The following is a 27,782-nucleotide window of genomic DNA, read 5'->3' on the forward strand; positions in this document are numbered from 1 at the left end:
GGATGTGATGACTTTTTTGATGAATCCTGGATGAATTTCTTTGATGTCTCAATAATTATGGTAATTCATAATTACACACACACACACACACACACACACACACACACACACACACACACACACACAGGTATCCTCCAGTTGCCTCAATTTACAGGTGAGGATACTGAAGTCAGGAAATTAACTGTGTAGACTAAAGTCACCTGTATGGGGCTATATTCCATATACTAAATTCTACTTGAATGCTCCAATAAAAATATACACATTTACACCAATTAGTAAAGGCTACAGACTATAAAATATATTATGCAGGTCTTAAAATAATTAAATCTTGGATATGGATTTGTTCAATGTTTAACCAAAATTAATAGATTATCTTTAGGACTTCAAACCAGTGTTTCCCAGAACTATCAAGTGGCCCTGAGCAAAAGCACAGTGATAGCCATCTCCATGCTATGTGAAAGGTGACACTATCTGTGTTTGGCTTACTTTCTTATAAAAAAAATACATTTTGTTTTTTCACTTACTTCATTTCATAACATATCCTTCCTTCTCCCTCTTCCAGAGAGCCAACCCTTATAACAAAGGGAAAAAAAAAGAGAAAAAAAGTTAAATGAAACTAACCAACACATTAACTAAGTGCCACATTATCTACTGTGTTCCATACCCAAGGTCTCCCATATCTGCAAAGAATGAAAGGTTATGTGCTCTCAAATCTCTTTTTTGAGCCAGACTTGGTCATTATAATTTTGTAGCCTTCAGTTTCAGTTTTTGGTTGTTATTGTTTATTTGTAGCAAATTTGGATATTAGGCAATATAATTAGGATCAGGAAACATTGGTTTATAATCTTGATTTGACACTGGTATATACTTTCCGGGTATATGTGTGTGTGTGTGTATGTGTGTATGTATGTATATATGTATGTGTACACATGCACACATATATATATACACACACACATATATGCACATATATGTGTGTATGTATATATGTACATACATACTCTATATGTGTGTGTATATGTACATACGTGTGTGTATATATATATACACACATATAAATTTATAAAATCCCTAAAGGTAAAAATTGTGTCTTATGGTTCTTTTTCTTCTTACTGCCTAAAAATTCCTTATTGTACTATGGTATCCAGGAATATTTAGTGGTCATAGTGGTATCATTGATGACAGAGATAAGCATGTTGATAAATTCCTGCTGACTGTTAAGTGAGCTAAGATTATTTGAGTATTAAAATTTGACCAGGGTGTTACCTATTTCAGATTTGTTTAAACAACTTTATATGAATTCCTCATTTTTTTAATTCCCTATTTTTTAACATGAAGATTTCTCAAGATTGTTCAATGCTGAGATTAATCAAAAAAAAAAGTTTGCTTTGCATACAAAATTTTTGCTTTTTGAAACCAGTCATAAGTTTTTATATATTATGCTTTTGTAGATGTTCTAGTCAGCTATTTTTGATGTGTAAGAATTTGCTTTATATTGTTATATTACTTTTGTGAATTAATTTATACATAATATTTAAAATTATTTAGCTTTATCAAGTAATTTGCATTATATTAGACACAATTTTAAAATTCCTATTATTAAATGGACAGTACAGATTAAAATATATGCCCAACAGGACAAGCCTAGAGAAAATTTAATGAAGTGCTTATATTATATCAATTTTTTTTGTAAATTAGATATTATTATAGTAGTAATAATTATTCCTCTCAATCAGGTCCTTTAACATAAAATACAATTTGTAGAAAATAAATAGAATCCTAGACTTAGAATAAGGGTAGGGAACCTGCGGACACATGTGACCTTAAGGCTACAGATTCCCCACCCTTGAATTAGAATCATAGATACTTGGAGCTTGGGACTTTAAATAGAGTTTGCTCTAATATCCTGAATTTACAAACAAAACAAAACAGACTAAGGCCCAGAGAGTAGAAACATCTTACCTAGGGTTGCATAACAAATGAATAGCATAGTTGATTCTATAACCAAGGTTCCGAACTTTAAGTTACTAATCATCATTCTTAAACTCAGATTATTTATTTTGTCAAAAACATTATGAAAATTCAAGTAAAGATAGAAATAATTTGATAAGCTTTGTATATCTTAATGAAAAAGTTACCTCAAATCCTCTATTTCAGAAGTTACACTGCATTGGTAAAAACTGATCTTCGTTTTTAATGGAAAAATTTCCAATTTTAGAAAAATTCTAGAATCTTTTAAAATAGTCTATTTGGTGCTTTGGAAAGCGTGCTTCAAAAAAGAGAAGAGAATTTGAAAATTGTCATTTGAAATATACTTTTCAAAATAAAACTATCATCTTACATAAAATGTATATAAAATGGAATTTCATTGAAATGACAGTGAAATATCACACTGCATATGCTTTAAATAGTGGTCATAAATAATTCTTATGATCATTATTTTAAATGGTATTTTTTTCCCCCTTTCTTTAGCTATACCCATCGTGTGGTTGGAAATGGAATAAAAGCCCAATCTGGAAATCCAGAAGTGAAAGTTAAAGGGACTGATCCTGTCATAAACCAAATAATTGATAAACTGAAGCATGTTATTCAGGTAAGTAAACTTTCCTTTAGAGGTAACCAGAAGCTGCTGATGCCCTTGCATTAAAATCATCAATAAAGATACTGGCGATATTTGTTTTGTTAATTAATACTATAGATTGATATATGTGGTATTCCCTCTTGAAATTAAGAAACTGCATGAAATAAGTATGCCTATGTTATTACTAATTATTAAGTTCAGTGCTTTGCATATGGATGATGAAAGTGAAAAGTTAGCCTAATACCAGGACCATCTGTACCTGTGAGTTTCAAGACAGCTCCTCAGCATTATAAACAATTATAAGAATCACTGGATAAACCTTGATCTTCAACCAATGAGCTTTGGGCATGTGATGTTTTGTGCTTACTGTCATTAACAATTAAGGATAACAGATATCGGGAAAAAAGGAATCTGCCAAAATCACCCTTTTTTGTAACACTCTGAGCACTCCTGTGAAGTTTGCAGCCACATTTATTTAAAAAAAAAAGCAAGCTAAAAAAAGTTAGAAATGGGTATAATTTTGTGGCAGGTATTTCTTTTGCTGCATATATATGTAACATATGCATATACACACGTATATGTGTGTGTATATGTATATGTATATATACATACATAAGTGTATATTCAGTGGGTATATGTATACATAGTGATATGTACTTATGCATACATATACTGTGTACATGCATACATGTATGCATATAACACTTGTACAAAATAAATTGAGGAATAACAGTCATTGTTTATGAATAATTCTGCATTATACTAAGAAATGTCAAAGCTTCATTTTATGTCAGGTTTGCTTTTAGCTTTTATTGTTATGAAAGAATGCAGCAAATTATCCATGTTTCTTTGGTACTTGAATAATATCAATGATTTGAGTACTAGTTTTGCCAACTTGGTAAATTCTATTAGCTAAAATCAAATGTTGTTCTTCATTTTAGTGACAGTCTATGATACTGAATAGTTAGGAGACCTGACTTAGAGAGATTTTCTTATTGATTCTTCACCTTATAACTCAGATTATGAATGTTTTTCCACTTCCCTCTTTAAAGGTAAAACTTGCTCTTGGTTTGTTTTTGTATCAGAAGATCATATGTTTATAACTGGAATTGACCTCAAAGCTTACCTAGTACAATTTCCCCCAGTTTATAGATGAGAATGCTAAGACCCAGGAAAATTAAATGATAGGTCCAAGATCATATGGAGGCATCAGTGCAGTGGTTTGAACCTAGGTTCTCTGACTCTGAAGGTCTTTCATCCAGTTTGGTTTTGGTTTATAGCAAAATGGAAGTAGTGTGATGGATTGGAAAGAGTGGTGTATATGGAGGCAGAGAACCTGGGTGGGAATCCAAACTCTGTCAGACATTTAATTGTTATGTGACCTTGGGCAATTATCTTCACCCTTCTAAACCTCACCTTTATCTTTGTATGAAAATGAGAATGAAATGAAAGGGTTGAACTAGAAAGTCTTTTTAATCCCTTTTGGCAATAAATCCATGTTCCTGTGAGAAATCCATACTGTCTTTTGCATAATCTTTATTACTTATACTAGTTTTCTAAGTGTTTTTCACTATCCATGGCAATTTCAAAGCATAATGCCTTATAACTGAAGGATTCTCTAAAGCCATCTGCTTATAGTTTCCTTTCACCTGAAGCTCCCCTGGGGGAAGATGTTGAATGAGTGGCTTTGCAATTTTACAATTGCTCAAAGAGGCTTTTCAGCTAATGATGCCAATCACCATTAGTATCAAGACTCTTTACACCTCCAAAAATACCTCCCTTTAGCTCATGGCTAACAAATGGTATTGATGATACAGGTGGATCTTCCAAAATGGGAAGAGGGGCAACATATACAGCTGACAAAGTACATTTTGAGTGGGATAGACCCACACCAAATTGAAGAAATACAAACAGGGTAGTATTAGCCGCCTTTACCCTCAGGGAGAAGAAAGTTAATAACTTGCTGACAATTTATTCCACCCTCCCTTCTGTCTATGCAGGGTTCAAAATTTAAACCCCTCAGTGTCAGAGAGAGAAACACACACACACACACAACATACACTCATAACCTACATTTGTTTCTCTTGTCATGAGGAACTACATTCTTTTCACTCTGAATTAGTTTGCAGTGTAATGTGAATGTGCATCTTCAATTTGTGGTTCAAAGAATTGGTTTGATTATGTCTTTCTATGCCATTTAAAAACATTAAAATGTTTTCCTGGAGGATTTTCTCTTTTAATTTCTACTAGCATGATTAGATTGGAAATATATTCATTTCAGAGGTTAGCAGAAACAAATCTATTCCTAGTGAGGTATTGCTAAAACATACGTTCCTTCAGTGCCCTCTGGCAGCTCTGCCCAGTTTCAATAGGAATTTGTGCTTGTAAAGGGACTCTCACTGCTGACAAAATGTGTTCCAACCCCTAGAACTGATGACTATTGTACTTTCCTGCATCAAAGTGTAGTTAAAAGGATCCTCCATAGTGACAGTGCTCAAAGGGCTCACAAAATTCTCTTTCTATCAGTAAGGCTGTATTATGCATTTTCAAGGTTAAGGGTGAGGGAAGAAGGGGCAGTGAGGGCATATATCAGAATATACACTACAGGTCATCTCAATGTCAATCTCATTTTGATGTCAAACCCACCTACTCACTTACAAATGTTAGCATTAAATTAATTTGCAAGTGGTACTGGACTCATTTCTTCCAGGAGTGCCAAAGAATACTGACATTCCATAGTTGTAAAATGAAGAAGAAAACTCTCCCTAACTCTCTTTGACAAATTAAAAAAGCATTTGTTAATCATCCACTGTATGTAAAGTGCTGAGTATACAAAGGATGAATAGAATGCAATCTCTGCCCTTAGGGAATTTACAGTCTAGTATGGAATATGGGTTATGTATACTCCAAAATTTCAGTTCTTCAAGGTTATGTCATGAAAACCAAACAAACCCAACTATATAGCTGCGTAGACTGTGCATAGAATAGTCAATAGAAAGCTAACTTCAAAACCAGGAAGATTCATGCTGACTGTGCCACCCTGGGCAATTCACTTAAATTCCAGGTATTCTAGGAAACTCTCTGAAACTGTAGATTTCAGAGAAGGCGTCAACCTGCCATGATAGAGGGAGTTTCCTCACCCAGGAATTCCATATACCAATGAAATCCTAAACTGAATCTTGATTCTCTTTTCTCTACCTGATTCTGTTTTCAATATCCTTACTTAGCGATGCAAATAGCAATCTTTTTATAACTTAGAAGATGTTTTTTGACAGTCCATGTGACCAAAAATTTAATTACCTTGTGATAACCTGGTGTTAAGGCTCTCTGAGCTTAACTAAGACATTTCTTAGACCATTGGCATACTGCTTGCTGATGCTTTTCTAACTCGATAAAACCTCCAAGAACTTCCACTCTTCTGGTACAGTTTTTGATATCCCCAATTCACCTCCATGCCATGATGAAGCACTAAAACATAAATTTAGTGGAGGGAAATGCATGCACACTTAACATAAATGAGAATATAAGTGCCTTGGAGAAATGTCAGAAATCACAGGAGATTATCTATAGGTAATCTATATTTATTAGGATAAAAGAATCATTTATAAGGAAGATAGGATCTGAGGTGGGCCTTGAAACATTTCAGGGATTTCACCATGAACTTGAGAGGAAATAGGATGAGCACATAGGGTGTGTAGACACATAAGGATGGGAGCAAATTAGGAAATATTTTGTAGTCCAGTTGAACATTCAGTAATTTGTGATGAGACTTGAAAGATAGGTAGGAGTGAGGTGTAGGTGGTTTTAAATCACAGGCTGAGTATTTGGTAGGCATGGGGTGGCATTGAAGGATTGTGAGCAAGATGATACAAAGACATGCATTATGAAGATGACTCTGGCATTGTTGTATCAGATGGATAACAGAAAGGAAAGTAGGTAGGGAGGGAGACCAGTTAGATTATTATAGCAATCTGGGAGAGAGATAATGAAGATATGAATTAGGGTGGGGACGGGTGAGGAGACATTGGAGAAACTGAACCAATAAAACTTAGAAAATGAATGGATATGGAGGGTAAAAGAGAGGGAGGACATAAAGATGACTGATATTTCTGGCTCATGTGGCTGGGAGAATGGTGATGATATTAGGGGCTACAAGAAATTTTATTTATTCATTAATTCAACAAGGTTTTAAAAAGTGTCTGCTCTAGGCCAGACATTACGATATAGCTAGGTTCTGGAGTTACCAAGGCAAAAATGAACCAGTCTCTGTCCTCAAGAAGCTTGTTTTGCTTTGCTTTGCTTTGTTCTGTTTTGATTTTTAAGGCAAGGAGACCACATTTACACAAACAAGTAAATTTAAAATATAGCCAAAGTAAACACAAAATAATACAGGGGAAAGGGTACTAATAGCTAATAAAGGTCTTTTGAAACCCTTGAGCTCAAACTTAAAGAACATTAAGCATTCTAAGAGGTGAAGCTGAGAAGGAAATACATTCCAGACATAGGGGAGAGCATTTTAAAAGACATGGAGATGGGAGATCAAATATAGTACACAGGATACAACAAGGAGGCCAGTCAGGCTGATAAGTAGAGAGTACAAAGAGGATTAATGTGAGTAATCCTGGATCCAGATTTTGAAGGTTAAGTACCAGAGGAGTTTGGGATATGATTTTGGTTGGGAAATTTTAAGTTTGAAGTGAGAGTAAGATGCCAATTGGACCTCTCCAGTAGGTAGTTGAAAACGCAAAGCAGAAAGTGGTCAGGGTTAGAGATATAGATTTGGGGGTCATCTTGTTAGAAGTGATAGTTAAAGTAATATTTGATATGGAAAAAGGGAATGAATGGGATAGCCAGTGAAGAGAAGAGAAAGAGTTAAGAGGAAAAGACATTAGGTTCTTTTCTTGGGCCAAAGGAACAGTGGAGGCCAGTGAGGGAACCAGAGATGGACTAGTCAAAGAGGTAAGAGGGAAAAAAATTATGTGGGCCTACACAACAAGTCTAACTTGCAAGTGGCTACCTATGTTCTTTAATTTGAAGGTGGCACAAGCCCTAAGAATTTCTCTTCATGAATCTGTCATGACTCTGCCCTCCTACAAACCCAAACTAAAATTCCCGTCATTCAGTTACTAAGGTATAAAACAACAACATCAACAATATGATGGGGAATAGTGAAGACTAGGGAGCAGCATTGCCTTCTGAAGACTGGTATTAAAAATGTATCCCTTTATTTATCTTTTGTTATTCAAAAATGCAATTCAATAAATCCTTACTGAGTGCCTATGTGCCTAACACTGTGGCAACCATCGAAAGGAATACAAAAACTAGTATGTAGCATGGTCTCTGATCTCAAGGAGACTGTATTCTATTTGTAAAAGAAAAAAAAATAACTATGACAGACAAATGATAAACAACATATTTGAATACCAAAATGAGTGACTAAGGGCTAGAAGGAGAAAGATCAGCCTAAGTCAGGGATTGCTTCATTAGGAGAGGAGAGGAGAGGAGAGGAGTTGCCCAAGGATTACAGGCTAATGAAAGCAAAGAAAGTCCTAAACCAAGATAAATGAAGACTGAAAAGTACATCCATGCTAGCTGAAAAAAGATTCTAAAGTACAATTAGTCACTGAAAGGTGGAAGGCATGTTCCCTGGGACATGAAGCCAAAGCCAAGCTTAACATTTTTGTCCATGAACAATCCTATATTCCTGTTCTAAAGAAAGAATAAAATTAATGATTGTGACATAAGGAGTATCTTGGACAGTTAGAGCTTTGTTCCTCAAAAGATATTATGGGAACAAATAATTGCTTATGTACAATGGCCCATGAGAGTAAGAAGCAGAGTGTCCTACAGACTTTCTACTTTTATGCAAAAGGGAGACAAAAATCACTGCCAAATAGAAAGAGTGCTGAATTTAGAATCAGAGAATCTGGGTTCAGCTCTGTACTTTCTACCTCTGAGACCATGGATAGGTCGGTCTATTTCTTTATGGGGCAGTTTATTTCTCTTAAACAAGGAGGCTGGACTAGGATGATTTCTAAGGTCCCTGTGGGCTTAATATATCTATATTTACATGACTTTCTCCTCTTCCTAGGCAGCTAGGCTGGGCATTGGAAAGAACACTTAACCTGGAATCAGGAAGGCCTGAGCTGAAATTCTACCTCAGACATTTCTTAGCTGTGCGATCCAGAGCAAGTCTTAAATGCTGCCTGCCTCAGTTTCCTCATCTGTAAAATGGTGATAATAAAAGCACCTCTATTCCATAATCATTTTGAAGCTAAAAGGAGATAATATTTGTAAAACACTATGCAAATTTTAAAGCAAATTATAAATGCTAGGTATTATTATTATTATTCCTAATCCATATACATTAATAAATTACTGTGAGTTTTTTTTAACAAGTTTATTGCATTTTAATATCAAGCCCATGCCTGGAGAATTAGATGCTACCTATAAACAGGCCCATGGCTCCTGATTAAAATCTATGGGGTAGAGACAGTGATATAGAATTTTTTGCTCGGGTCACTACCACCATAATTTCTGCCTAAAGGAAAACGTTGGTGATCTTAGATATTTACTTCAAATGAAATCATCCTCTAGTGATCATCACCATCTGATGATGATACTGAAAATAACACTTCATGCCTTTTAATGCATCTAACTGTGTAGTGCTACTCTCTAAATTACCCATTTTCATTAAGGTATTCTCCAGACAAACTGATTCTGAAACTTCTTGCTGTTCATCTTAACAAAATATGCTTAGGGCTAAGTTGTCAGCAGAAAAGTAACAAGTATATAGTCATTTCTCTTTAATATTGTATAACAGCAATTCTTTTTCAAGTGAAGCAATGTCAGATGTTAAAATCCTGCTCACTGCTGAGCCACTGTGAGATCCAAATAGTAGAGCAGTTAATGACCCAGGACTTGCAATTGCTTTACCTGCCTCCCATCTGTAGAAAGGTAATATAAGCACCTAGCTGAGAGGTTTCCTTTTTTTTTTAATGTTAAAAAAGGTGTTTTGATTCTTAGTAAAAGCTATGGCTTTTAAATAGTACCTTCTTTACCACAGATTCATAATTTCCTGTGTAACACTAAAGCATATTGTTATTTCCTGGAAAATCTTTTACTACTATAGGACTGAGCTATGGGGGGAGGTGGCAAAGATAGAAGAAGGGAGGGAGAGAGAGACAGAGATAGATGGAGGCAGAAAGAGAGATGAAGAAACAGAGATACACACAGAGGTTCATTTATAGAAGTAAATGCTTTTTTTCTTAGAAATTTCTAAGTTTAGGAAAAGCAGTTTATATTTCCAATCTTGGAAACCACAAGGTTGATGGATATTTTCATGGTCTTTATGATATTTATCCATTATTGTTTGGTTAATATTGAGATAGTCCTTGACACTGTGGGAAAAACCACATCATCATCTAGATCATTCTGTTCCTGTGATGTTGGATATATGTGGTAGCTCAATGAGTCAGCTTTTCAAGTAGGTAGACTAACAGTAGGTTCTATTTTAAAACTACATTTTCTTAAAAGAAGTATCAAGGGAGAGATTGGTGAATCAGCTGCAAAAAATGAATAGAATACCTGAAACATTGTATTTCAAGCTGTCTCTGAAATTGTTGCTTCTGTCTCTAAAACCCTTCACCTACACCTTATACTACAACAGGGCTGAAAAAGATGTGTGTGCATATATACTAATACATGTATATGTATAGGTGTGTGTGTATCTTCTAACAGGGAATCCTTGATGGTCAATCCATAATTCTGACTTGTTTGGACAAGGAATAGCAATCTATGTATAGTGATGCCATCAGGCTTGTGTTTCAAAGCCTAATTCTTTTCCCATCCCTCTCCCAAGATGTTCATTTTATTTGCATTCTTCCTCAGAAAATGTTCAGAAATTCTTACTCTATATGCTTAAATTACTGACATGTCATGTGACCATATTCACAATTAATTGAAAAGACCAATATGTGTGTAGTTTCCTTTTGGTGCAGAAAGAAAAATATACTGGAAATGCCTTCAATAACCTGTAGTGGTTATCTAATTTAACAATTAGTTTGTCTGGCTAGATTCAATGGAAGATTGCATTTGGGGGAATTGTGGGATAACAGATTGACTTCACTATAGACCATTTCACCTAGAAAAATCAATTGTCAGCATAAAACTAACCATGCCAATTAGTGCATAATCAACTGGAAATGAGTTTAAGAACTCTGTTTGAAAGTGTCCTTAATAATGGGATTTGGACTTAGGAAATGTGTTTCCTTTAATGATCGTAGCACAGTGCAGTCAGTTCACGTGGAATAAGAAATGGACTTTTTCATTCATATAAAATATTTCTGTTCTTCCTACAGAGTATCATTACTTGTTAATCCCTGAACTATCTACTTTCCAGGATTTCTATACATAATGTATTGGTAGGGGTAACGTCCACCATATGGGCTACACTACTTTTTTTTTTGACAAAAAGTATTGAAACCCTCCTCCAGATTTAATTTGCTAAGGAGGTTAAGGTTCTCACTACTGAAGGGGCTTCTTGGTGGAATAAGAACAAAAGGCAATCCAAGAAGGCCAGAACATCATAGCTAACCCAGAAACAGGGAAGTTATTCTCAACTATTTGAATGTCATATCTTTGCTAGATATCATTTGCATGCTGTGGCTAAGTATTCCTCCTTTTGCTTCCTGTTAGGTGATCTGTCAGCTTCTACTTTTGTTCTAATTCTGATCCAGAATTGCCAGACTGGCTTAAGTCAGGCCTGACCTATAATATACATCATAGTAAATTTGAAAATAAAAACACGCAGAAGTGGAACCCTTTCAAATGTTAGACTGAGGTTCATTCCTAAGAACAGCCATCTTATAGACAAGCTATGTTACATCAGTACTCAGTCACATTTCAAAGGATGTCATTTGACCCAGGAAATAATCAGTCCCACTCTATAAATTCAAATCCTAAAGGACTTCTAAAAGAACAATTCTAAATAAAACATACCATGTTAAAAAAACATATACAAGCAGAGGAGCAAAACCAATTTAATAAATAGTAGCCTTACTAATGAATTCTACTAATTCAGACTAATGAATTCAGAACAGAAAAAGCAGAAGTCTATTTTGGTCACATTGCAACCTTCCTGACATAGGTCTTTAGAGATGTTTTCCTTAGTATTTTAATTTTATACATACATATACATACATACATACATACATGCATGCATATATATACATATACACACATATATGTACACACGTATATGTACATACATACACACATGTACAATATGTATGTACATACACACATACACGTATATGCACATATACATACTATATATATATATATATACATACACACATTTGGGTGTATACATATGTATGTATTTTTGAGCTGATTTAACACGATTCATCCATGTTATTTAGAAAGGGTTCCATTGTATTTTCATTTTACATATCATATATTGATAACTACATGTTATATATATATGTATAAATATGTATATGTTATATAAATACGTATGTGTATATATATATACACACATATGTGTGTGTGTTTATCTCTCTCTGTCTCTCTCTCTCTCTCTGTCTCTCTCTGTCTCTTTCCATCTCTCCCTCCATATAGACACATTAGGACCTGTGATTTCATTGGGGCAGGGAGCTTTCAGTGGGAAACCTTTGAGTGAGACCTATACCTTCTCTGCCACTTACAGACTTAGTTGCCTGGGGGCATTGAGGGGTTAAGTGGCTTGCCCAGTGTCACAAAGCCACTATGTACCAAAGAGAGGACTTGAACTTAGATATTCCTGTACCAAGGCCAACTCTCTGTCCATTACATCACACTGCCTTTAATACAGTGAGAAATGACTAGGTGGTGTAGTAGATAAAGCACTGGACCTAGAATCAGGAACACCTGAGTTCAAATCTTGCCTTAGACACTTAATAGCTGTGTGACCCTAAGTAGTCCCTTAGCCTCTGTCATCTTGAATTTCTTCATCTGCAAAATGAAAATAGTAATAGCACTGACCCATGTTGTGATGGTAAAATGAGATGATATTTGTAAAATACTCTGTAAATCTTAAAGAGCTTTCTAAGTGCTACCTAGTATTAGTATTTACAGATATGTCCACATAGATCATAGCTAGTATTTATTTATCAAAGTTTGCAAAGGACTTTATATATGTTGTCTCAGTTGATTCCTACAAACTTCTGAGAGGTAGATACCATTTTTGTTTTACATATGAGGAAACAAGCTAAAGCTGAGAGTTTAAGAGACTTCATGAGGGTCACACAGGTGTCTGAGGCAGGATTCAAACTCTAGTCTTCCATATTCCAAGTCCAGAACTCTAATTCCTATGCCACCTAGCTTATATGCTTATATGGATATAATATAACTCTGTCTCCGTCTCTCTCTCTCTCTCTCTCTCTCTCTCTCTCTCTCTCTCTCTCTCTCTCACACACACACACACACACACACACACATACACACACACACACACACACACACATACACACACTATTTCCTGTATTTAGAATTAGTAGAGGAACATTGGAATAAGAATCACAAGAAAGGGTTTGAATCCCAGACCTGCTTATTAGCTATGTTATCCCAGGCAAATCTCAGCCTCTTTGAAATTCTGTTTCCTCATGTGTAATATTATCCTATTAACATCTCACATTTATATCTCACTTGAAAGTTTGAAAAGCATTCACTAAAATGAAGATATTGGGGCAGCTAGGTGGTACTGTGGATAGAGGACAAGCCCTGGAGTCAGGAGGACCTGAGTTCAAATCTTGCCTCAGACACTTACTAGCTCTGTGACCATGGGCAAATCACTTAACCCTGATTGTCTCAAAAAAAAAAAAAGATACAGATGCTTTTATTTGTCATGTCTACTTCACAGGTTGTTAATGCAAAGACATTAATAATCACATATCTTGCTTTGAGGGAAAGGAGTGGTATAGGTCATTGATAGCTTGCTCAATACAGGGGACTATTTTAAGGATGGAGAGTTCAGGCCCATCCTTTAAAGTCATCCTTCGCCTGTACTTCACAGTGGAGTGTAGATGACCCTGGATACTTAACAACCTTCCAGTGGAATGCAATGTCTGGCAGGTCCTCCTGTGCTGGATGTCCTTGAGTATGGGCCAACTGGTGAGATATACTTTTTATATATATATATATATATCTGTTATCTGAGAACAAGCGCAAGTTTAAAGAGGCTTAACACTTGAAGCTAGGCTTCCTGATGATGAATTCTTTTGGCCACAGCAACACATGAAGACTTATTTGCTCAAGTGTGGCACTGTTCTAGTCTTGGTACTACCATTTATTGTCTGTGTAATCTTGGACAAGTTACTTAAACCATGTGAGCCTTAGTATCCCTGTTTGCTAAAAAATAGAAAAAATGATACTTATTCTAATTCACTGGGTTGTCTTGAAAATCAAGTGAGATAATGTGTCTAAAGTACTTTTTAAACTACAAGACACTATGTAAATGTGAGTTATCATTTCCTGAAATATTTTTAGAATCAGAAGATTCTATTGGTGTTGTTAGTCAGGTCTTGGGCAGTAACTGTGGACCCAGAAAATAATGAGTTGATTTTAATAATACAGTAGAATAATAATTGGATTTGGCAAATGGGGGTGACATAAAATTGCCTAATGTGAAGGAGTGAAGAGAGCACTGCACTTGGGGTCAGAGGACATGGATTGGTATGACCTTATATGGGTCACATAATCTGTCTGAGCTTCATCTTCCTCATCTCTAAAATAATAGGGTGGAAGCAGATCCTTTCTAGTCCTATATTTGTGATCCTATGATTTCAAAGCTTACTTTAGAGGGCTGAAGATGGGGTACAAACAGTGGTCTAAACACCTTATGATGGAATTGAACAGATATATGTTGCATTTGAGAGGAAACCAATATTTGTGTCCTTGAGATTTCAGGATAGTGGTAGGGGATTTTCCAGAGGAGAAGAAATCAGCAACAAAGTCCTCTACGTATAGATGAGCCAAAAGGTTTTGAGAGCAGAAAAGCTATAGAAAAGAAGGAAAATTGTAAGAAAAATGTAAAAGGAAAATTTTGTTCCTTTTGGGGAGTTGGATTATGGATCAGGGTGTATCAATAAATATGTGTTTATTAGATATGTATGACATGTCTGACCTTGTGTAAGCTCTGGGGATTAAAAGACAAAAGAAGAAATAGTCTCTGATCTCAAGTTGCTTACATTCAGTTGGGGGAGATAGTATGTACATCGGGGATAGGGGGTGAGTCTGGGATTTCATGCATAATGGGAACTCTCATGTGAGCAAACTTCTTCTACCAATTCAGGTAGGCGCCATGTCTGTAACTTAGTCTTGAGAAATTACATGACTAATTGGATTGTGTGTGCATAGAAAAAAAAAAGAAGTCAATGTAGGAATGTCTTAGGTAGGAAAAGTGCCATAGATGCCAAATCCAAAATGGGCATGCAAAGTAAGAGTGATCAGTAGTCTAATATACTGTGAAAATGCTTAGGATATAAAATAAATGGTGGCTTTCCACAAAAAGAAGCCTTGTACTAAAGGGCACTGCCTAAGTTCTTGCTAGAGAACAATAAGGTGCTATGAAAATTATTACTAGCTTTATTAACATTATATAACAATCCATATAAATTATGGGCTTTCATGTATAGAAATTGACATTTATATAGTGCATTGGGTTTGCAAAATGTTTTGCTCTATTATCTCATTTGATCTTTACAACGATCTTGTGAAGTTGGGGGCCATTATTTTACATGTGAGAAAACTGAAGCTCAGAGGTGTCTTATCCCTGAAGCAATATGGATTAATTTAATTCCTAGTTCCCTCTCTAGCAGTATAGGTAGCTGTACCCATCTTTTATTTTGCTTTGTGGCTTTCTTTATCAATCAACATATCCCTATATAGTGGATTGACTAGTAGAATTTAGTGTCATTTCAAATCTCTTTTACTCATGATCATTTTTGCCTTGAAGGTAAGGGTAACATAGACTCTTAGTCATATTTAGGTTTATCTTTAAGTCCTTGGTCATGCTAATTTCATAAATTGTTTTCCATATATAGCTCCACCCCTATCCAGGGAGTGAGACCACAAGTAATTCATATTTTATTTTATGACTGTATTTTAAGTGGGCTGTTGTCATGGGATGTAGAGGCTTCTTGTCAATAGTTAATGTAACAAAAGAACAATTTTTAAACTATCACTCTGTAGTTCTGAAATGAATCCAACTAAAATAATTGGTGTGCACTGTGGGTGACTTTGAACATTGGGAAATCCATCTGAATATTTCTGAGGTAGGGTAGAAATAGAATTATTCAAATAATGTGATGGTATACATCTAGGGCAGCTAGATGGATCATTGGATAGAGGGCTAGCCCTGCAGTCAGGAGGATCTGAGTTCAAAATTGGCCTCTAACACTTACTAGCTATGTGACCCTGGGACAGTCACTTAACCCTGTTTGCCTCAGTTCCTCATCTATAAAATGAGCTGAAGGAAATGGCAAACCACTCCAGAATCTTTGTCAAAAAAAACCCAAATGGGGTCACAAAGAGTGAGACATGACTAAATAAACATAACAACAAAAGTCCCTTAGCCTTAAGTTCCCTATCTTCAACAACAAACTAATATACACTTGTCAGGAATAATGTAGGCAAAATTCATGGTTTGGATAAGAATAAAACTTGGTGAAATCTGAAGTTCCCTCCAAATCTGGGATTCAGTATTTTAATGAATGACAAGGAAGTGAACATTTCCTACCTTCCAATCTACATGAAAACCAAAGTAAGAGATAGTTATGCAATCAAATTAAAATATGAATTCTAAATTATAAAATTTGATCTGCGTTCTGTATTTGAGTTTTGTATTAATTATGTATTTCATATTCATTTAGTAGTAATTTAATAGGTTTCATTTGACATAAAACAAATCACGAGTTTGATGAGTAATGAGGTTGAATAAGCATCTATATATCTTTCTACAAGGCAGGTCAATTACTAATTTTGGATATGCTCATCTTGAAATTTTATACCTGGAAGCATATTACCAAACCAGGCCAGAAATTATCTTATTAAACAGATGGTAAAATCTAATTTAACCTTACTTTGATGCATTTTTTCTTTTTTTCTTAATTTCACAAATGGCAAATGAGCTTCTCAGATATTTAATCCTAAAAATCTAATTTAAATTTGTTAGATATGTATTATGTATGAAAAGCAGATAGTAATGTAACCACGTGGTAACAATATTTTTAAAAATTTTGTATTATTATTATTAATTTCATTTTACTTGATATTCCCTGCCTCCCTCCAAGTTTTTTCTCAAAGTTTTTAATCTACTTTTCTAAAAGAGATGATGATTTAAATGTCCAGGAATGAACTGATTCTCACAGACATAATAAATCATGTAATGAATACCCTATCCCTGAAGAGTATTAAATATTTAATTTCTTCCCATTAAAAAGTTTATGAAGTTTTAATCTCAGAGTTTGAACTTTCCCATGATATAGGATGCACCCAAAATAGCCTGCTTCCCATACATATGTAAGGCAGAACATGATATCCATATTGTCAATTCTGATTTAAGTAACACTGTTAGATTATTTTTCATTGATGAGCATAAAGGAGTAAGCATGTTATAAATATCTTATCCAAGGATACAGCATGTTAAAATGGTAATTTAGGACAGCTGACTCATTTGACTGAACCAAATTATTCAATTTGTGATGTATTTATCTGATAATTCCTAAGTGTATCATATGTTACTCATTCTTTAAAAAAAAGTTCTTTAATCTTTGGATTAAAATTGATTCTTAATACATAACTCAAATCCTAAGATAGGAACTTTCACCTATCAAGGTAAATTTTGAAAGACTTTTCAGAATACCCTGACTCAAAAAACAAAACAAAACCAAACAAAAAAAACCTTTAACAGAAACATACAACTGAACAATTATACATAATAAAATATGTTTTTTTATTTATTCTAAATAGGTCAATTTGTATAACTTGGTATTTTAAATTGGCTAAGTATGAGCCAACAGACCTTTAAAAATTTACCAGCTAAATAATTTCTTTTTTATTCTCCATTGCTGACCCGAGAGAAACTTTAGAACCTTCTTCCAGATTCAGGCTTGGAGCCAAGCCTATGTTAGACTTCTAACTAAACTCATTGTCTGCAAATACAGAGTTGCCTAAGGTGCCATCTACAATGTCTTCTTGCACCAAGCAGTGATAAAATGATGAAGGGCTTTTTGCTCCAAACCCTACAAGAATGCTCAGGGTGAGTGTGGCAAGGGAAAAATTTTCTGCTCCCAGAAAATGGAGAGATAATTTTCTTTCTCCAGTTTATGTACATAAAAAAGTGGAGGGCTTTACTCTGAACTTTTGATGTTGTCTCAGAGAGTTGGGTGATAGATGAAACAATTCAGTTATTTACTTGTCTTTAATATTAGAATAAATAGAAAAAAAGATGAAATGCAATTACTTCATAATATGGTATGTGGCAATTAATGTGGTTATATTGTAAATTATATATATACATGCATATGTGTGTACATACATACGCATACACATATATAAATTATATGTGTATGTTTATATATGTATATGTGTATGTGTATATGTATGTATATATGTATATGTGTATATATGTTTATATATGTATACATCTTAGCATGGTGCCTTGCTAATGGGTCTTAAATATTTGGTGAATAAATATAAGGAAAAAACCATAATATGGAACAACTTAAGTCGTATATATTATGTGTTAAGCAAAATGAGGTAAGTGCTTTATTGTTTTACATAGACATAACAATGGAGATGATATATTGGAAGCTTTGCTCTGCCTTCACAGCATTTCCCTCTTTTTGCCACTAAAACTGTTTTCCTTCAACCATGTACTTGCAAAAAGTTTGCATTATTTAGAATTCTTGATGTGCTATGTCATCAAAGCTAAATGAATATCCATATAGTATATGCTGATATTTGATGTTAAGTATATCTTAATATCTTAATAAATTGTTCATATGACAAAAGTTATATTGATTCACATACTGATTGATTTTAATGAATTTTAAGAAGATTAAAATACTAGTGAGTGAATTACATTCAGAAGACTGTTTCATCAACAAATGAAATTGGAATTTTTTATGTTAAAGGTTTGGACTCTTTAATTATGTGGTTAGCTTTGCTTTATTAAAGTATAATTAGTAACATTATCTTTAGAAAAAAGCGTCTTGTGCAATAATTAAATCACTTAAATAAGCATTTCTTGAAGTCCTAATATACTGGATTTCTAAGTTCATTAATGCAGATAAAAATTCCCTATAAATAATTGTAGTTTCAATTATCATAGGTTTAATTTTCTAGAAATGATAGAAAATTCAGTAGAATTCTGCCTTAATTTGTGGGTATCAGTCAATTGTATTGTTCTCTTGAGATAAAAGGAAGACAGTTTACTTTTCTACAGAAAGGGAGGATGTTATAAATACAGGGAATTAAATGTATGTTTCACCCTTTTGCTCTTTAGCAGATGGCAACAATAAGCATTCTTGCTTTTTAAAAGAGTGGATAGTCTTAGAGTAATGGGTAGTTCCATCTTCAGTCTAGAAGGAACTATCTACTTTCATAATGAGTCTATGTCTACAGGAAACAACTGTTCCCAAGCATATTGCGTTATTTGTCCAGGAACATTTCTCCCATCCTTCCTGCTTGTTCAGCAAAACAAGATTAGGTTATTAAAGTAAGTCTGGAGACAGCAATGGCTTAAGAATCTCAGAGGTAAACTCTGTGTCTTATTACACTCCTAGAAAGGCTTCTCCGTACACATTGAAAATGCAGGTTGTAATTCAATGTATGGCTTCAGATATCTACTGTTTACCTTAATTTGAGAATGATCCAATGTAAACAGAAAAAATCTACAAGGGGCTTGTGGGAGATACCCTTCATATTACTCTAGATGGAGAGCCTCTTTATTCTCTCCACTGAATAGTGAAGTTATCCCCCAAATTAAAATAATATCATTTACTCATTCACTCTCCACCAGCATTTAAAAGGTAAGAGGAGGAATGGATTAGGAGTAAGATCATCTAGGTTTAACTTCAGTTCCAGCATTTAATTATTATGTAACACTGGGCAAGTCAAAATTTCTTTGATCCACAGTTTATGCCTGCACCTTTTCTTATCTCTTTATATACTCCCCCTTATTATTTTTTTTGGGAAGAAAGCATCCGCTACCATGTGTTTCATTCCCTTTTTTTTTTGTAGGTGACTCCCGGATTTACATTATCTAGCCCTTATAATAGTCTCTCTTCTGAGCTCCATTCTCACATCACCAGATGCCTATATTTCAAGCTAAATGTCCTGTAGGCAGACATGTCAAACTCAATATACTCAAAACAAACCTCATTATTTCCTCCACAGAATCCAAAGAAATTTCTTTAAAGAGCACCATAATCCTCCCAGTCACCCGGGTTTGCAACTTTGGTGTCATCCTCCACACCTCCCTCTCCATCACCCACTATTCTAATGAATTGTCAAATCTTAGCACTTCTGCTTTCACAATACCCCTTTTTGCTACTCACATGGTCACTATTCTACTTCAGGACCTCACCTCACTAGATTACTGCAAAAGTCTCTGAATAGTTGCCCCTGCCTCAAGTCTCTCCCCTCTTCAGCTCATCATCTACACAACTGCCAAAATGATATTCTTAGAGCATAGATCTTGCCGTGTGATTTCTAACGTCACGTTTGCAGTGAGGATCTCCTTGGCATCAGAAACTCTTCGCAACCTGATTCCAACTTACTTTACCAGCCTTCTTATACATTTCTTGCCTTCACAAATTCTTATGTCCAGGCTGACTGACCTTCTTGCCATTCTTCCATCCCCTGTTTCATAATTCTTGCATGGGCTCTCCCTCATACTTGAAATGCAGTCCCTGATAAAGTCCCTAGGTTTTTGTTGTTTGTTTTTTTTTTTAAGCTCATCTCAGAGGCTGCTTTCTACATTAGGCATTTTATGATCCTACCAATTCCTAATAATAATAAAAATATTAGGTAACATTTATATAAGGCTTTAAGGTTTTCAAAGTACTTCACATATATCATGTCATTTGTTGCTCAGAACAACCTTGTAATATGGGTGCTGTAATTATCCCCTTTTTTAAAATGGGGAAAGTGAGACTGAAAGAAGTTTGATGACTTGCCCAAGGCCACAAAGCTAGGAAGCAATTGAAGCAGAATTTGAACTCAGGTCTTTCTGATTCTAAGATCAGTATTCTATCTATTCCATGACCTAACCACCTTTAGTGTATTTCTTACTTTGCATTTTTTTTCTTCTTATTTATGTCCATGATATTACACTGAATAAAAATTAAGTTCCTTAAAAGCAAAGACTTTTAATTTTTGTTTTTCTGTCCCCAGAACCTAGCACAGTAGTAAGCACATTACAACAATTTAATAAATAGTTGTTGGTAAATTGATTTGTGAAATAGAGGTGTCAATTGCGTTTTTGTACTACTTCACACATAACATTTCTGCAAGGAATGCAGCAGATAAATTGCAAGGCATTGTATGCATATGAGCCAATCTGGTAATTACATGAATAATCTACTCAAAGCAAGAATATCTTTTATAATATTTCTCAAATGCAGGGCACACTTTGGTCAACAACCACTCAAAATCAGAACTTGTTAGTTGCTGTTGATGTTTCTTTTAACAATCCACAAATATACAGCTGGAATGGCCCCTCTGTCTGCAATGAATGATACTCTTGTTCTCTGCCATAGGACAGGTGATGTCATCATGCTAAAGGCTGTTGTGCTGCAAGCTGCTCATGGTCACTGCTAGGTATTTTCCCTAGAGGTCATCCAGCCTCAGTTTTGAGGTCTCTAGTGATAGGCAACTTATTAACTCTTATGATATTTCATTCCATTTTGGATAGCTATAATTGTGCTGGATTTTTTTTCCCCTTCTATTTAGCCAAAATATACTGTTCCCTGAAGACTTGTATCAACTGATGCAGAGTAATGATAGCAAAGCAAGAAGAACTATAATAGCAATAATGACAGTAATATAAATGAAAACAATAATAAAGGGCATAAGAATTCAGATGACATCTAGTGACCAATCTTAATTCTAGAGGACAAACAATGAGACCTGATGATTTCCTCTTAGTAGAATGATGGGGAGATACTAATACAGAGTTGTGGGTGTTGTCAGACATAGTTGTTACATTCACAGGAAGGTCTTGTTTTGGGACTTCAGGTTGAGAGAGTAGCAAGGAATGAAAGTATTAGGAAATGACTTTGGTGTTAAAAAAAACATCAATACAACTTTAAAAATACACTTCTGTATTTTCCACTTGGGGCCAGCAAAACAGATTGAGTTCCTCTTTTGGGTGACAATCCTTCACACATTTGAAGACTGCAATCACAAACACCACTAATTCTGTTTTCCATGCTAGCCAACTTTGCATCCTTCAGTGGATATTTGAATAGCATAGTTTGAAATCCCATCACTTTTCTGGCCACCCTCCTCTGGATGATATACATACTGCAAATGTTCCTTTTAAAATGTGCTCAGAGCTGAATAGAATACTTGTAATGTGTCTTGTCATGGGAAGGGTTGTAGGCATCTCTGCCTTATTCTATATAATGAATACTTTTATTAATATTGCATAAGACTGAATTCACTTCTGTAATTATCACATCATACTTCTGACTTATATTGATCAAGCAGTACAAAAATACTCCTAGATCTTTTTCACGTGATCTTGGGTCTAGTCAGGTTGCCCCCATCTTGTAAGGTTTTAAAAACCTAATTGCAGAATTTAGTATTTGTCCCAATTAAACTTTATATTTTTAATACAAACATTTTACCTATGCTTTATGACTGCAAACATCCCAGTTTTAGAAAAATAAGAATTGCATTTGACTCAAAGGCCAAGGGAAAGATAGATGGTGAATGTAAGCAGGCTGCAGTATATTGCAAAGTCAGCGATGACTTGCATGATGCATGTGGCATAAAATACGTCGAGAATATGTATGACTGGAAAAGGAGATCATATAGTCAAAAAAAAGTCATGATAGATGGGCATTCTTACTACTATATTGGCTTTCTTGCCATATTAAGAGAATGAGAGGAAGATCTCCAGCATGTCTGATGGATCTTCTATGGAGGATTTGGAGAAGCAAATGTGGTCCTCTTGAAAACTATCTCAGATCCAGGGTACACTTTGCATGCCAATCAAAATCAAAACTTGCTGCATCTTACCATTGTTTTTTTGTAAGCTCGAGAGTAGCCTGATGGAATATTCTCTTTATCTGCAATGGTAACCCTTCTTATTCCCTTCCACAGAGCAAGTGATGTCATTAAGCTAGGGGGTATTGTCAGGCAAGCTGGTCATGGTCACTGATAGGCAATTTTCTCTGCTGCAGTGCCATCTACTGGTCCTCCTTGACATCTTTCTGCTAATTTCTCCCTGTATGCTTCTCTTCAGGTCTTTTATTGATCTTAACTGCCATCTTCTGGTAGCCACACCTCCAAGAGCTCCTTTTGCTCTTTTTGTTGAGTCAGGTCAATAGTTGCATCCCATCTGGCCAGCAAAAACCAAAAGCAGTTTAGACTGTCCTCCATTTTCACTCTTCTTTTTCAGTCTCTAACTTCTTGAATTCAATCTGTTCCTTGAGATGGTGTGAGAACATTCTTTTCTTTTCAATTACTATCAAGTTTCTGTATGCTTTCTAGGCCTAAGTAAATCACCTTGGGAGTTCATTTACAATAATCGGAATTTCAGGGTACAGATACCAATTTTCCCCCCCAACGTTTCAGTCAGCCCCAAAATCATTGGTCCTTTTATACAAGAATGAGCATGTTTCAGGATGAGATAGCATGGAAGGTTTTACAGGCCAGGACAGAAATGGAACTGGGGAGGTTTGAGTTAACTACCATATTCCTACAAGACCCGGAGGAGATTAAGTTAACTTTGGTCCCAAGTAGACTGATCTGGTACTCAGCTATGGGCCCACTGGGCAAGAAGGTTATAAAAAACAGTTTTAGGACTTTGGCAGAGGAATGCCTGAAACTTCAAGGAAACTCCTTGCAAACTGCTTTTAATTTTCTTGCTGATCATTTTTAATCTGCTTTTACTCTCCTGAACTGTTTTTCTTTCTTTGTTTCTTTGTTTCTTTCTTTGTTTCTTCCTTCCTTCTTTCCTTCCTTCCTTCCTTCCTTCCTTCCTTCCTTCCTTCCTTCCTTCCTTCCTTCCTTCCTTCCTTCCTTCCTCCCTCCCTCCCTCCCTCCCTCCCTCCCTCCCTTCCTTCCTCCCTCCCTCCCTCCCTTCCTTCCTTCCTTCCTTCCTTCCTTCCTTCCTTCCTTCCTTCCTTCCTTCCTTCCTTCCTTCCTTCCTTCCTTCCTCCATATGGATGATCTTTTACTGAGGGTGATGGTGGATATTTTTAAACGGATCATTTATGTGAACTTTTATGCTCTGAGTGACTCATTGTACCATACTTGGAGCCATGATCAGGACCGAAGCAGCTGGCTATTTTCGCTAGTGGGTGAAGACTACAGATTCATCAAACTAGCAGTCATTTCAACTTCTTAGCTTCAGCCCAATACTCAATTCTGGTTTTTCTTTTTTTAGATATTTTGAATTCTTAGCCTTTTATACTACTCATTTGTATTCTTTCCTTGCTTTGTTTTATTTAAAACAATGAAATTTGCAATTTTGTCCATCATTGATGAAAATATTGAATAGAATGGGGTTAAATACAGAGCCCTGTGAACTCCACCATAGGCCACCATTTGGACTGACAATAAATTATTACTCAGTATTCTTTAGGTTCCAACACTCATTCATTTCTATGCAGGCCAAACTGAACTTTCAGCTAATCTCTATACCTTAATCATGTATACAAGGCAATTATGAAAGAATTTCTGCTGAAAACCATATATACTATTCATGTGGCATTCCACTAATCCATTATTCCAATAGCCCTGCCAAACGAAGGAAATGACTGGCTTTTAATGAATACTTGCTGCCTCTTAGCTATCACTTTATCTATTTGTAAGGCCTACATATCTCTTTAACTATCTGTTTTACAATTTTATCTGAAATCAACATCACCATTTTCCCCCCATTGTTTGCCATATCTACCTTCTTTCTCTTTTAAACAACTGAGGCTTTTAATTGCTTTCAGTCTTAAAGATAACCAGTTCTTTAGGTTGAAATTTGTCTGGGTATGATAATTTTAAATAAGCCAGAGGAATAGGTCACGCACTACACACACACACACACACACACCACACACACACACACACACACACAGAGGCACACATTGCACACTCCAAAATTTTGGACCAGATCTCTGATTCAATTGATTTAGGGAGATCCAATCAAGAAACTTCCTCTGTTAATGACTAGCAGGATCTATTCTGTAACTTATAGCCGTACAATAGTTCCTGGGACATTAAGAGGTTAAATAAATTGCCTAGAGTTACATAGCCAGTTTATAACTGAGATTAAGCTTGAATTCAGATCTTTCAGAGTCCTTGACTGGTTCTGTATCGATTATTCCAGGCCCTCCCTTTTCTTCTTCTTCCCTCCCTCTCCCCTCTACTTTCCTCTTTCTCTCTCTCTCTCTCTCTCTCTCTCTCTCTCTCTCTCTCTCTCTCTCTCTCTCTCTCTCTCTCTCTCTCTCTCATCTCTCTCTCCATTTATACATAATACATATAAGTAATAATGCTTTAATTAAAAATTTTAATTGGGAAATACACATTCATAAATACCTGTAAGTAGTATTCCTAAACATTGTATTCATACACATTCATAAATACCTGTAAGTAGTATTTCTGAACATTGTATTCAATAGTTCCATTCAACTTAAAAAAAAAGGTTAAACACTACATGCAAATTAGTGTGCTAATCATTAGAGATTCAAAGAGTTAAAAAGAAAAATGAAAATGAAATAGTACCTTTCTTCAAAGAATTGTATTGGGAGGATACAATAAGTATACAGATTTTTAAAAAAGACATAAGGTGATTTGAGTATGGGGAGAGCACTAGGGACTGGGCTAGGAAACAAGGAAAGACTTCACAAAGGAATAAAGGGGACCATTTCAAATATATATATACATATATATATATATATATATGTGTGTGTGTGTGTGTGTGTGTGTGTATATATATATATATATATATATATATATATATATATATATATATATATATATATATTTTTTTTTTTTTTGGTGAGGGCAATTGGTGTTAAGAGACTTACCCAGAGTCACATAGCTAGTGAGTATCATGTGTCTGAGGCCAGATTTGAACTTAGGTCCTCTTGACTCCAGGGCTGGTGCTCTATCTACCACACCACCTAGCTGCCCCCATTTCATATTTCTGAGAAGAAAAATTGAAGCTGGAGCACGATTAGAAAAAAAGCTTCTGTAAATGCATGGATGTGGGAAATGGGATGAAAAGGTCAGGGCACAAGTAGTGATATAATTTGTATAAAAAATAGAGTATATGAAGGAGAATAATAGAAAATACAATGAAAAGGCAAATGGGATCCAGAACGTGGAAGTCATTCAATGTCTAATCGAAAAGTTTTATTTTATCCTAGAGGTAATAGAGGGTACTCTTTTTGAACAGGGGAGTTTCATGGTCAGAACTATGTCTTAGGATATCACTTTGGCACCTGTCTGGACTAGAAACAGGGAAAATATGAGGGAGGCTTTTAATAATAATTCAAAGAAGAGAGAATGAGAATCTGAATTAGGGTGGTGGCCATATGATTCTTGTTGTAGTTGTTCAGCCTTTGTTCTTGAAGAGGATCAATGATATCACAATATCTTGATTTGTGCCTGATTTGGATTTAAGTGAGGCACTGCTGCACAAAGTTTCTGTCAGCCTCACTCTGTCATCCAATCATTGGAGTCCATTGGCAAGATAAAAATCAAGACAACTGGAGATGACCCAGGATACCATGGGTGACTTGCATCCTAAAATTAAGGTCTTTCCTAGGTCTCAATTTGTCTGAGGCAATGCCTATTCAATGATTAAGGCCTAAACCCTATGAGCAATGAGAATGGAAGAGAATCATTATAGGTTAGAATTCATAGGTTCAGCAAAAAATTGGAATGGAGGAGAAGGGACAGTCAAAGGCAATTACCAGGTTCCCAGTGGAAAAAATGTAGTTGGTTGTACCTTCAGCAGAAATAAAGAAATTTGAATGAAAGGTAGACTTAGCAAGAAAAGACGGTAAGTTCTCTTTTAGACACATTGAGTTTGAGATGCTGATAGCAGATCCCTATAAAGATGTTTAGCACACTGTTGGCAATGTGGGACTAAAGTTTGGAAGGGAAATTGGGGTTTTCACAAATAGACTTGGGAATCATCCACTAAGGGATGGTAATTGAGCTCATCAGATTTTTAAAAGAAGAAAAGAAGGCCCAGGAGAAAGTTTGAGTGACTATCCAGACTTAATAGTTTGGATGATAATTCATCAAGGGACACTTAGGAGAGCTCAAACATATAGAAAGACCAGGATAAAACAACCTTTTAGAACTCTAGAAAGGAGAGAAACTATCTTGGCAAAGAGGGTAGGCAATTGGATCAGAGTCTGTAGAACTGAGGAAAGGCATTTGGATTTAGCAACTAAGCAAACTTGGGTTACATTGGCAACCTTGTGTAGAAGGCATTTTCAGTAAGTCATGGCATCAGAAGTCAATTTGTATTATCTAAGACAATTCCAAAAGACTCATGATGGAAAATGCTATCCACATCCAGAGAAAGAACTATGGAATCTGAATGCTTATTGAAGCATACTATTTTTACTTTTTTTTGTTCTTTCTTGTGGTTTTCTCCTTCTGTTCTGGTTCGTCTTTCACAACATAAAGAATGTGGAAATATGTTTAATATGATTCTACACATATAGCCTATATTGTATTACATGCCATCTTGAGCACAGGTTTGGGGAAGGAGGGGGAAAATTTAGAACTCAAAATCTTATAAATGTAAATGTTGAAAAATAAAAATAGATAAATAAATTTAATTTTTAAAAAAGAAGTCAAGTTGTAAAAGATTGAGAAAAGAAGAAATGAGGAAAGGGAAATAGTTTACAGCACAATATAAAATAGTGAGAGAAAAATATCTTAAACAGTAATACTTCCGGTTCTGAATCTT

At 35.2% G+C, this 27,782-nt stretch overlaps 1 protein-coding gene across 1 annotated transcript in view; it reads left to right on the top strand.

Annotated features, from left to right (window-relative positions):
• The window catches only part of GPC5 (glypican 5), a 580,550-nt gene that overhangs the window by 241,005 nt on the left and 311,763 nt on the right, over positions 1 to 27,782 (top strand). Inside the window, exon 5 of the mRNA XM_078147665.1 lies at positions 2,473 to 2,593. Coding sequence (XP_078003791.1) covers positions 2,473 to 2,593 — 121 coding nt within the window. The remainder of the gene's footprint in view (positions 1 to 2,472; positions 2,594 to 27,782) is intronic.

Source organism: Phascolarctos cinereus, unplaced genomic scaffold (genome assembly GCF_003287225.1).
Source record: "Phascolarctos cinereus isolate Bilbo 61053 unplaced genomic scaffold, phaCin_HiC Scaffold_7;HRSCAF=346, whole genome shotgun sequence".
Taxonomy (NCBI): domain Eukaryota; kingdom Metazoa; phylum Chordata; class Mammalia; order Diprotodontia; family Phascolarctidae; genus Phascolarctos; species Phascolarctos cinereus.